Source organism: Carlito syrichta, unplaced genomic scaffold (genome assembly GCF_000164805.1).
Source record: "Carlito syrichta isolate Samal-C Ts95f unplaced genomic scaffold, Tarsius_syrichta-2.0.1 Scaffold307227, whole genome shotgun sequence".
NCBI classification, from domain to species: domain Eukaryota; kingdom Metazoa; phylum Chordata; class Mammalia; order Primates; family Tarsiidae; genus Carlito; species Carlito syrichta.
Window position 1 is genome coordinate 232882 of NW_007251323.1, and position 12000 is coordinate 244881.

Below are 12000 nucleotides of genomic sequence, written 5' to 3' on the forward strand. Positions count from 1 at the left end.
GCTGGGTGTGGTAGCACGTGCCTGTAGTTCCAGCTACTTGGAAGGCTGAGGCAGAAGGATTGCTGGAGCCCAGCAGTGGCCGGGAGCATGCCACTGCAATCCAGTCTAGGCAACAGAGTAAGACTCCAACTCAAAAAATCAATCAATCAATAAACCCTAGATAGGGAACTGATTACACTGAAGTCTAGGCCCAGTGCTAAATTTTACGAGTGGAAGAATTTAACAGACTCTGCATCCCACACAAGTCTCCTATGTCAAAATCAGGTCATGACAGATAAAGAAGTATAAAGGTTATCTGGGTGGATCTGAGAATCCTGAACTCCTAGTTTTTTCTGAATTTGTGGGCCTAAAAACATGGCCCACACTCCCTTGTTAGGGGATAGCATGTTTCCTCCTCACCTTACCCTTTGCTAGAAGACTACATGGAAGCCTCAAATGAGATAGGTGCCTAAAGAACAATGCTGGTAGCCCTTGTCATAATATTACACAGACCTCTCCTACAGGCCATCAGACAAATGTCAAATCTCAGGATAGACCAAATGGAGAACTTAGCTCCCAGCAGTAACGGAGATGTGAAGATGCCAGAATAGAAGAGATATGGAAACATTACCTAACCCTCAGATTGTTGGGGGTGGGGAGAGGGAAGAAACTGTAATTGTTTCTTTGGTTTTTTTTTTTGAGTTGGAGTCTCACTCTGTCGCCCAGACTGGAGTGCAGTGGCCGCTCCCAGCCACCGCAGCCTCGACCTGCGGCTCCAGCCTTCCGCTTCCGCCTCAGCCTTCCAAGTAGCCGGAAATACAGGCGCGAGCTACCATGCCCGGCTAATTTTTTTTTTTTTTTTTTTGATTTATTGTAGAGATGAGGTCTCGCCTGCCCAGGCGGGTCTCGAACCGCAGGCTCAGGCAATCCACTCACCTCAGCCTCCCAAAGGCATGGGATTATAGGCTGAGCCACCGAGAAAATGTAATTGTAACAGGCAGAAAGGTTGGTAGCCCACAAGAATATATGGAACAGGCTCATAGGACATGGTATCCCAGGAGATAAGACAGGTAGAAAGTAAATAAGTATTATGTGATATATACAATGGCAAGATATTTTTTTTTTAAAAGAGGATGAGCAAAAAGATAGGGACAGTTTTCCTAATGTAAAGTCACAAACCCAGAACTAAGATAGCATGACTGACTTCTTTCCAATTATAAACTTGAAACTAAGGCCAAGACTATATTACAGTACCTAAATGTTTTATAGTTTCTCCATTACAAAAAATCTTGCTCAAATCTAAAGGCTGCTTAATATAGTGTCTAATGCATATTAGCTGTTCAACAAATATTTTTGAATGAATAACTATATAAATATAGAAAAAAGAAGAAACACAGAAAGATAAAATGATTTGTAAGGGCAAGAGATTGTATATATTTGTCAGAGACTATTAACATTTGTGCAAAATTACTTTTTTTTTCCTTTTTTAAAATGAGATGGGGATTTGCTCTGTTGTCTAAGCTGGAACATAGTGATCATAGTTCACTGCAGCCTTGAACTCCTGGACTCAAGTGATCCCTTCCTGAGTAGCTGAGACTACAGTCGCACATTGCAACATCTGACTGGTTTTTAACATTTTTTTGTAGAGATAGGGTCTTGCTCTCTCAGGCTGGTCTTGAACCCTTAGGCTCAAGTGATCCTTCCACCTTGGCCTCCCAAAGTGCTGAAATTATAGGTGTGAGCCACTGCATCTGGCCAACATTTGTGCAAAATTACTTAAAATTTTTTTAAATGTTATATTATGTAGCAAAATGGTAAACATGGTTTCATAATGAGTAGTATTTACTTTTAAGAGACAACAGTTCATGCTTTCAGGTGAAAATGCTGTTACACAACAAAAAGCAAAGCAGCACAGAGCAGTATTAATAAATTGCAATGCCCACAGAAAGGCTATCTGGTATCCTGAGAATCATCCTAAAAAGAAATTAAGATATTTAGCCCAGAAAACAGACGCTGTATATTTAAATTAGGCCTACTCTGTGTAACCCTCAGGGATAGAACTAAAACCAGTGGGTAAAGAACTCAATTACTTTAGTTGTTAGAGATTATCTTCCTATTGACCAGAACTTATAATATAAAACTTTTTTTTAACAGTTGAATTAGGAGGGTAGACTGGGTTATGACCTCTAAAAATTTAAAATTGATACAGAATTTTTATGAGCTCATTTGCAAGAGGCACAGGATGAGTCTGAAGGCAGAGACCATAGCCAATAGAGGAAGTGGTTTCAACCAGATGACTGAAAAAGACTGGAGTGGGAATGACCACAAAAAAAAGTTTAGGAGGAATTACTTAATACACCCTTTTCTGAATAAAGTAACTGGAGATAACAGGAGTGGATAATAGGAGTGGTCTATAAAATCACTGCACTGAATACAATACTCATGATTTTATCAACAATGTATAAGGGAAAGCGACCTCTGCCTTTGTCTAGACAGAAAATTTCAACCATTTAATGATAATTTGTATTGATGGCTGGTTGTTTACTGGTAAGCCACATCAAACTGGTGTTTTCCCCAGAATCTGCATACATGAAGTTCTGTTAAAACTGGTAACTTATATAAATTCAGACAAATACTCTATTCGGGAATGGGGGGAAACTGGAATGGTAGTGGTGGGAATAAAAAGGCAGAACTTTAAATCCACTCCTAATAAGAAGATTGTTTGGTTGGATTTAGGAGTGTGTGCATGCATGCATGAGGGTGAATTGTACACTTCCATAACCTCTCATAGCATAGTAAAATTTAAGTGAATCAACCTGAGATGCAAGGCCTGAATTCTATATGAGGATTAGACAAAGAAAATATGAAATGTGGCTGGGCGTAGTGGCTCAAGCCTGTAATCCCAGCACCTTGGCAGGCTGAGGGGAGAGGACTATTTGACCCCAGGAGTTTGAGACCAGCCTGGGCAACAAAGTGAGATGCTGTGTCTTTAAAAAAAAAAAAAATAATAATAATAAAAAGGTAATCTAATTTGGAATTTATTACTGAAGAGAAAAGGATATGAATTCCTAGGGGAGACAAATATTCAGGAAAAAACTAACTGGATACTAAGAGAAAGAATCACTTTTTAAAAATCATCAATTATAAATTAGTCATTGTAAAGTTGAGCAATCAATCTGATCTCCCTACACTCTGACCTCTTATAGCAAAAGTGATTTGTAAAATTTCCTTGGAACCTTTAATTATAATTATGTAATTTTATGGTTTCCAAAATATCTTTGGCAACAGAGTGACACCCTCCCAACTCAAAATTAAAAATAAATAACAAATAAAGTATCTTTGACAATACTTAGCATAATCCTATCTAAAAAGTAAATGCTCTATCTGGTGATATTAAATAGAGAAAATAAAACTTAAAATATTTCCAAATTAGACTTTAAAAGTCTAAAAATATAATTGAATTTTAGAAAATAACATGTTTTTAATAGCTATGATCTTTTTAACAGTTGAAATGGAATATAACTAAATTGTTATAAGATTCCTGTATTTGTGAACATTTGGCAGTTCCAGTTAAAGAATGTCAGGTCACTTGATATAAAAATTTCAATAATTAAAAAATTTTCAATTTATCACTCCTATCCTTGGTTATTTAGAGAATTACTGGACTTGATGTGGGATTCCTTTTAAAGTCAGAGCCTTTTCCAAGAGATTAAAGGTTGAAACCAATTTTTATATCAAACATTCTAGAATCCAACAAATCTGTTCAATTCTGATAACAAACACTCTACTATGATATGTAGACAATTTCAAAACAATAAAGCTTATTTAGTTCTTACATATTAAGAGAAACAAGAAATCTCTTTAAATTCTAAACTCGATAAAACTACCACTAGCTTCTTGGGATATCTCTTAAAACTTTAGATACGCTAGGTTGTCAATCTTGGTTTGAGATGGCATTGTAACTAAGTAAAACAGGGTCTTCGCACATAACCCAATGCCTCACATCAAATTTCATCACAGTCATCCAGTAGACAGTTATTAAGTTACAACATCTTAAATTTCCATATCATTGCAATGCTTGAAAAATGACCTACTGTCATTTTGATTCCTAACATTATAGTATTGAGATAAGTGTATCTTCCATCATAGCTTCGAATGAGTAACTTACCCTGTCATGAAGAGTCCAGCCAACATATTTTAGGTAACTGTCATTTAGGAAGGCATCACTGTACATTTTCATCCATACTCCAATTTCTTCAATACAAATGGCTCTAATCTCAGCAATAGCATCACTAGAGAAGAAAAATACATATACAAAGCTAGAATGTATTCACACTTCCTACAAGCAATAAATATAAATATTGCTGTTATTTCTAATGCTGTATTTCTATATTTGCACTTTCAAAAGTCTCAAACTTAAATATCTTCTGTTTTTTAATTAACAAATCAAACTGGAAAAAAAGAAAAGCTTCTATAAAATACCTTATTTTGGCCCAAATGCTCTATTTTCATTGGGCTAGCCAAGGACATTTGGAGCTTTTTGAGAGTCTCGCAACTATTATAGAGCCAACAAACATGTTTCTTCTAAGGTCACCAGAGAACCAACATCCAAGTACCAAATAAACAGGACTCAAAATTTTTCACTAAAGGACTGTGAATCTTTAAAGCTAGCATACATTTAATGAATTAAAAGGAAACAAACACTTTACTACTTTATTCAAGTCATAGGTCTTTTAAAATTTATTTATTAGGCCAAAGCACAAGGGTTAAGGAATAATCCATCTTCAGTCACAAACAATGGTAACAATATTGGCGACTATACTATGAAGTAGTGACAAAACAACTCTTAAAAGTCAGAATTCTGGCTTACTACATAGATAGCTTTTCACCTCATATAAGAATCCAATATAAAGGATGATTTTCCTATTGTAGGACCTGTGACTCATGAGCAAATACAGTATTAGTACCTTCACCTTGTCTTTCATGAGGTTATTAGCCACAGCTTTAACTATAGTATGGTACATCCTAACTTTCTTATATAGCTCTTCAAAGTTTCTGACTTACCATATACAAATATGCTAAAATTCTAAGTTTTAATTCTCCAATTTACACAAGGCAATAATCTGTTACTTTCGCTGGAATTTGAATGTTAAGGTACTTTCTGTAGTTTCTCTAGGCTCCTGTCATTGCTTAAGAATAAAAATGGGGGAAAACTCTCTTTAAAAATCATATCATACTGCCAATTACAATCTTAGGTTTTCCTACAGTGTTTTAATAATACCTTTTTCTCACGGCGAGGCTCTATAGCATAGTGGCTAACAGTACAGGCTGTGGAGCAAGACATCCTGAGTTCAAAACCTGGTTCTGCTGTTTATGAGCTGTGTGATCTTGCGCGATTTACTTCTCTTTCTTAGATATGCTCCTGTCTAAAATAGTGATAACAACAGTACCTGGCTCATAGAGTTACTTTAAGAATGAAGTCACTTAATACAAGTAAAATACTTAGAACTGTTCCTACTAATCTTTCTATAAATGTTGGCTATTATAATCTTTCATTCAAGTTTCATCAATCTAGACATTTATAGACAATACAATATGAAACGCAATTCTGTTTCGTGTTCCTAGATCTTTTAATACTAAATGTAAATGGCACATGGATATTTCTTCTTTCTTCATACAAAAAATTTCAGACACAAAAAGGTATAGAGAATAATATAATTAATAATTGTGTATCCACTGTTCAGGTAAGAAATATAAGGCCAGGCGCAGTGGCTCATGCCTGTAATCCCAGCACTTTGGGAGCCTCAGGAGAGAGGATTGCCCGAGCCCAGGAATTTGAGACTAGCCTTGGCAACTTGGCAAGACCTCATCTCTGCGATAAAACAAAAATTAGCCGGGTGTGGTGGCGTGTGCATGTAGTCCCAGTTACTTAGAAGGTATGAGGTGGAAGGATAGCCTGAGACCAGTAGGTCAAGGCTGTGGTGGCCGTGATTGAGTCACCCTGGGTGACAGAGTGAAACTCTTATGGGGAGGGGAGGGGAGGGAAGGAGAGAGGAGGTGAAAAAAGAGAAGGGAAGCATAAAATAGACAAGACTTCCTATTACCTCTCATTGATGCATCTCCTTCCTCAAGAGTAAATAACTAACCTCGATTTAGTGAATATCATTCCCACCTGTAGGTGTATGTTTTAACTTCTATGTATTATTTTACATATTTTGAAACTCTACATGAAGATCATCCTGTAGTTATCCTTCTCTAACTTGATTTTTTCATAAACCATGTTTTGTAATTGATGTATACTGATTTATATAGCACTGATATATTATTTTAACTACTTTTCAGTTTTCTGGCCTATGAATATATTATTATTTATACATTAATAAACACTTAAGATATTTTAAGTTGTTTCCAAGTTTTTTTATTTTGTTAACAATGATTCCATGAATATCTTGTACATGTCTCCTTGTACATATGTGAGTTTCCCCAGACCAATGTTTTTTGAACAGTGCATCACTACCCACTGGCATATTATGAAATAAATGTGGTAGTGGCAACAAATACATAAAAGTATATAGAACAGAAAAATAACAAAATGCTGCACAGGTACTAGGCAAGTAAGTACTCTTTCTTGAAACTACTATGTACCCAAAGTAAGACATGGTGAACAACATTTTTAAGATACAGTTTTCATACTGACAAGTGAAATTACTGGGTGAGAAGGAATGCAGATCTTCAATCTTATTAGATAAAAATCTCTCTACTTCAGTGTTTTACATCCTTGTCTAACATTTGGTATTATCCTACTATTTAATATAAATTTCCATCTCTCAGTTATAGCTTCATGTACTTTGTTTTCTAGTGGGGTGTCTGAAGAAAAGCAAATGTTAACAGTAGCAAAAATAAACAACATAAATCCTCCTCCAACAGCAAAACAAAAATATATAACTACAAAACATGCAAATCAAATTATTTTAGCTCTCTCAGTCCTACAGGGTAGTGATTTCCATCAAGGATCCATTATATTTTCCCTCTGCTGGACTACCTGTGTAAAAGTCAATCCTACAAAACACTAGGCTAAGTTTTTAATTATACAATCTCATAAAAACAGGGCAAGGACACAATCAGTAGGTATGGCATGCTGATTAAAACGACAGTGAGAACTGAAGATGGTAGCTGCACATATACATGGAGCACTCATTCTCCTATCACTTCTTGAGGTAGGTTGGTTCTTAGAATCACCACTGATATGATTGTGAGTGGCCATTTCCAATGGTGGCTAGAGAATACAAAGGTTTGCCTTTATTTCTTTGGCAGGGAAATCTTAACAATTTTACACCCACCTCTGCATCTATGTCTAATTTCTAATGCCTTTTTCGGTCTCACCTACTAGACTACTCACCAGTTTATGTTCGTGAAACACAGATTCTCTGTATGCACTGGCAGGATATTTTGATACAACATGTTTTCTGGGACGCTCAGTCCTTCAGATGCCAGTCTGATCCTCCCCACCACCTTAACCTTAAAAACGTAAACATCCTTTTCTATACTAATAATTTGACCATGTATGGTCAGATAGCTTATTCCACAGCTATAAAAAGTTCCCAGATCTCTCTTCTTTGGGTTCTAGAGCTCCGATTCAGTATATCTGTTGATACCACCCTGCTAAATTAGTCATTCTCTACATGTGAGTAATCACAGACTAGACAGAAAAATTAAAACTCTTTTGTGGTGGTTTTGAAGCATGTCCATAAATTCTTTGCTAATATTCTCTTTGGTGGTGATTAATTCCTCTTTTCTTTAGTGTGGGTGCCCTAAGTAACTTGCCTCTGATGACTATAAGATAGCAGAAATAAAGAATTTTTACTTCTTTGTCTTGGTGAGTGTTTTGCTCTCTGTGACAGTGCTCACTGGAGGAAGCCACCAGCCATGTCGTGATGACATTCAATAATGCCATTCTATGGAGAATTCCAAGTGATGCATGATTCTGGCCTTCTGCCAGGAGCTATGTGAGTAAACAACTCAGATGCAGATCCTCCAACCTCAGTCAAGCGTTCAGATGACTACAGCCTCAAGGGATGTGTGTGTGTGTCTATGTACATGTGAGTGTCTGTGTGCGCGCGCACTTGCATGTGTGTTTTGAGCCAGGGTCTCACTCTGTTGCCCAAGCTAGAATGCAGTGGCGCAATCATGGCTCACCATAGCCTCAAACTCCTGGGCTGCATCAATCCTCTCACCTCAGCCTCCCAAGTAGCTGGGACTATAGGCGCAGACCACCACACCCAACTAATCTTTTGATTTTTTTTATAGAGATGAGGTCTCGCTATATGGACCAGGTAGCTCGCAAATGCCTAGGCACGAGTAATCCTCCCACCTTGGCCTCCCAAAGTCCTGGGACTACAGATGTGAGCTACCAGGCCCAGTCAACGGATATCTTGATTGCAATCTTATGAGAGATTTAAGCCAGAACCACCTAGCTGGACCACTCCCAAACACCTAACACATAGAAATGATGAGATTATAAATGTTTTATGCCACCAAGTGTTAGGGCAACTTATTACATGGCAAAAAATAATTATAATTGTTAGTTTGTATCACTATTAAAGACTCTTACCAATCATAACCAACTGTCTTATACTGTGGCTCATAAATCAGTTCTTTAGTTCAAATAGTTCAAGAGCATCAGCACCTACCTGTTTGTGGTCATACCTAAACCATCATTCTACTCTATCTATACTGATTATCCTTTTAAACTCCAGTGAAATCTCAGCTCTTTCATGATTCTTGTCATATATTGCTTTCTTCCACACAAGGAACTAACATTTAAGTAGATGAGGTATAAAATAAAAATGCACTATAATTCTAAACATTACCTATTTTAATTACAATATACCTATAGATTGAAATAACTTTTACCTCATACATAAGAGTCCTCCAATTCTTAAGTCTTAAACTTATTTTTTTTTTAATCTTTAATCACTATTGCCAATGGCCTTACCCATTTAAAAGGTGTCTAGCTGAGGCATTTGGGAGCTTTCAAAGCTAAGATTAAAATAGGGAACAAAAGTTAGTGAGACAAGAGAGGAAAAAAAAAGGACAACCATGATGAACTTACATTTACAGTATTCTAGTATTGGGACTTTGAAATAAAAAAACTGAAAATGAAGTCTTCATCTTTACTTGGAAACTCAAAGAAAATTAGAAAATAATAATTCTGGTGCAATTATATTAATCCTTTGTTGTAACTCTACAGTATAAAAGAATGACCATGTTAGTTTCTATGAAAAACTTATCTAATTTACTGATCATCACAATATGTCTTTTTTTTGGGGGGGATACCCTTTAATTTGATATCCTGACTTAAGTTTTCATTTTGCATTACTTTCTTAGCAAATGGAAATCTATTTTCTGCTTATAACAAAATGAAATTTAACTCTAGTGAATTCTAATGAAATGTTTCTTGTATTACCCTTAGTTAAGCTTTGCCAACAAGGAAGCAGATTACATTAAAATGACTGCAATATAAATTCTGAGAATAACTCTTGGCTAATATGGATGTCTTGACACTCATAATTATTACTCATATACAAGGAATCTCAAGAGACTCCAGAGTAAGAAATAATTATGAATGCCAAAAAAGGTTCACTGTCTGAACTGCAGCACACGCTGAATTCATTTCAACCAATTCTGTCACTAAGATCAGGCCAGAGGGGGGGGGAAAAATCACACTTTCCAAGGCAGGCCAATTATAGAGAATTCTTCTTACACGAACTAGCCTAGGGAGAAATGAATTAACTGAAAGAGTTACAGAAAAGTCATACTGTATCTTTTATTAGACTGTGAATAGGAACTTGAGAATATAGACTACAACTTACAATAAGATGACTAAAACAAATCATCATCTTAGAGAGTGTTGAATGTTAGTAATGAAGAACACAGAAGGAGGCACTCAGGGAAGGCTTTGAGAGAAGAGTAAGTGTAAATCTGAAACTCTTCTGCTTGCTAATTAAATACAAATATTTCATTTATTACTCAAGCTCAAGTTATTTAAAAATGCATTAAAATATAATTAAGTTTATAAAACTGAAAATATTTTCATCTCATTTTTGTTGCATCACTCATTTGTAGAAACAGTGATGAATAGCTCAGTGCGGTGGTTCACACCTGTAACACCAGAACTTTGGGAGGCGGAGGTGAGAGGATTGTCTGAGCCTATGGGTTAGAGACCAGCCTGGGCAACATGGCAAGATCTTGTCTCTACAATAAAAAAAAAATTAGCTGGGCACGGGGGCACATGCCTGTGGTTCCAGCTACTTGGAAGGCTGAGGTGGAAGGATTGCCTCAGCCTAGTAGGTCGAGGCTGCAGAGGCCATGAGCGTGGCAATAAACTCCAGCCAGGATGACAGAGTGAGACTCAGATTCAAAAAACAAACAGTGATGAAATACATAGAAGGGGACTACATCACTAAGAGTCTCATACAGAGAAAGCTACAAGGCTATCTGCTACCCTGCATTACTTCTTAATATTTTACTAATAACAGAATTTTAGGCACACATAAGCTTTAAGACCCAATATCAAATATACATTAGCGGCCACCCGGCCTGCTACTGTGTAACAACAGGTGACAGGCAAGTAGCAGGTGACAACGACAGAATGTCCCAAGCCCACCAGGAAACTAGCCTTCTTGCCCCATGAGCACCAAGGGCCCTCCTCCAGGTCTCTATGCTTTGAGACTTGTCTTGCCCAGCAGAGTACAAAAGTGCTCAAGACTATCCTAGTTGACAGATGCAAAAACCAATGGCTCCAGAGGTTAAGAGTGTCTGAAAAACTGAGTGAAGCTGCTCTTCAGAGGACCATCTGGGGCCACTGAGAGCAGGAAGGACCTAGCCCTAGTCAGCTTGGAAACAGTACCAGAGTGATGCCAGGAAAGGACCTCCTACGAGAGGAGAGCTTGCTACACTCGTTGCCTCTGCTCCTTCCACAGGCAGACCAGAGACAGGAGGGCATCTCCACAGATGTCAGCCAGCCTGACCGCCTCTATCCCTGCCACTATGAGACAAGAGGAGAGGAGAGAGATGGGTCACTTCTGCATGCCCACTGGCCCCACACACAGAACCCCCCCCCAGCTCTCTGCCAGGTGAGGATTCTTGGCACCACACAGCTGCCCCCATGACTGAACATCACAACTCTCAACCAGCACTCTGGTAAAATCAGAACCTCAAGAGGTCACCACTGGATCCCTCCTAAATGAAGCTGCTGCTGCTTCTGACCCTGCAGCCTGTGGGGCAGGGGAAGAATGAGGAGTCACGACATCAAAAAGGAGCTAAAAGACCACAGCATGCACACATCGCAGACACACCCATAAGGAAAACAACCGAAAAAGAGAACAGGCTGGGCACGGTGGCTCAAGCCTGTAATCCCAGCAATTTGGGAGGCCTAGGGGAGAGGATTCCATGAGCCCAGGGGTTCGAGACCAGCCTGGGCAACTTGGTGAGACCTCATCTCTACAATATTAAAAAAAAAAAAAAAAATTAGCTGGGCATGGTAGTATGTGCCTGTAGTTCCAGCTACTTGGAAGGCTGAGGCGGAAGGATCGCCTGAGTCCAGCAGGTTGACATTAGGGTGGCCATGAGTGTGCCACTGCACTCCAGCCTGGGTGAAAGAGTGAGACTCTGACTCAAAAAAAAAAAAAAAGAAGTAAGAAAACAATACAGGTCAGCTGTGGTAGCTCATGCCTATAAGCCCAGCACTTCGGAAGGTGGAGGTGGGAAGATTTTTTGAGCCCAGGAGTCCAAGACAAGCCTAGGTAACAGAGAAAGACCGCATCGCTACAAAAAAATTTAAAAAATTAGCCAGATGTTGTGGCATGTGTCTGTAGTCCCAGGTACTCAGGAGGTTGAGGCAGGAGGATCACTTGAATCCAGGAGTTTGAGGCTGTGGTGAGCCGTGATCATGCCACTGCATTCCAACCTGGATGACAGACTGAAACTTTGACTCAAAAAAAAAAAAAAAAAAAAAAAAAA

General features: G+C 38.1%; 1 protein-coding gene across 2 annotated transcripts in view; it reads right to left on the reverse strand.

The window, feature by feature from the left end:
- Positions 1 to 12000, reverse strand: part of STAG1 (stromal antigen 1) — a 283214-nt gene that overhangs the window by 126814 nt on the left and 144400 nt on the right. For both annotated transcript variants that reach the window (XM_008064213.2, XM_021715629.1), the window contains exon 9: positions 4148 to 4271. In XM_008064213.2, coding sequence (XP_008062404.1) covers positions 4148 to 4271 — 124 coding nt within the window. The remainder of the gene's footprint in view (positions 1 to 4147; positions 4272 to 12000) is intronic.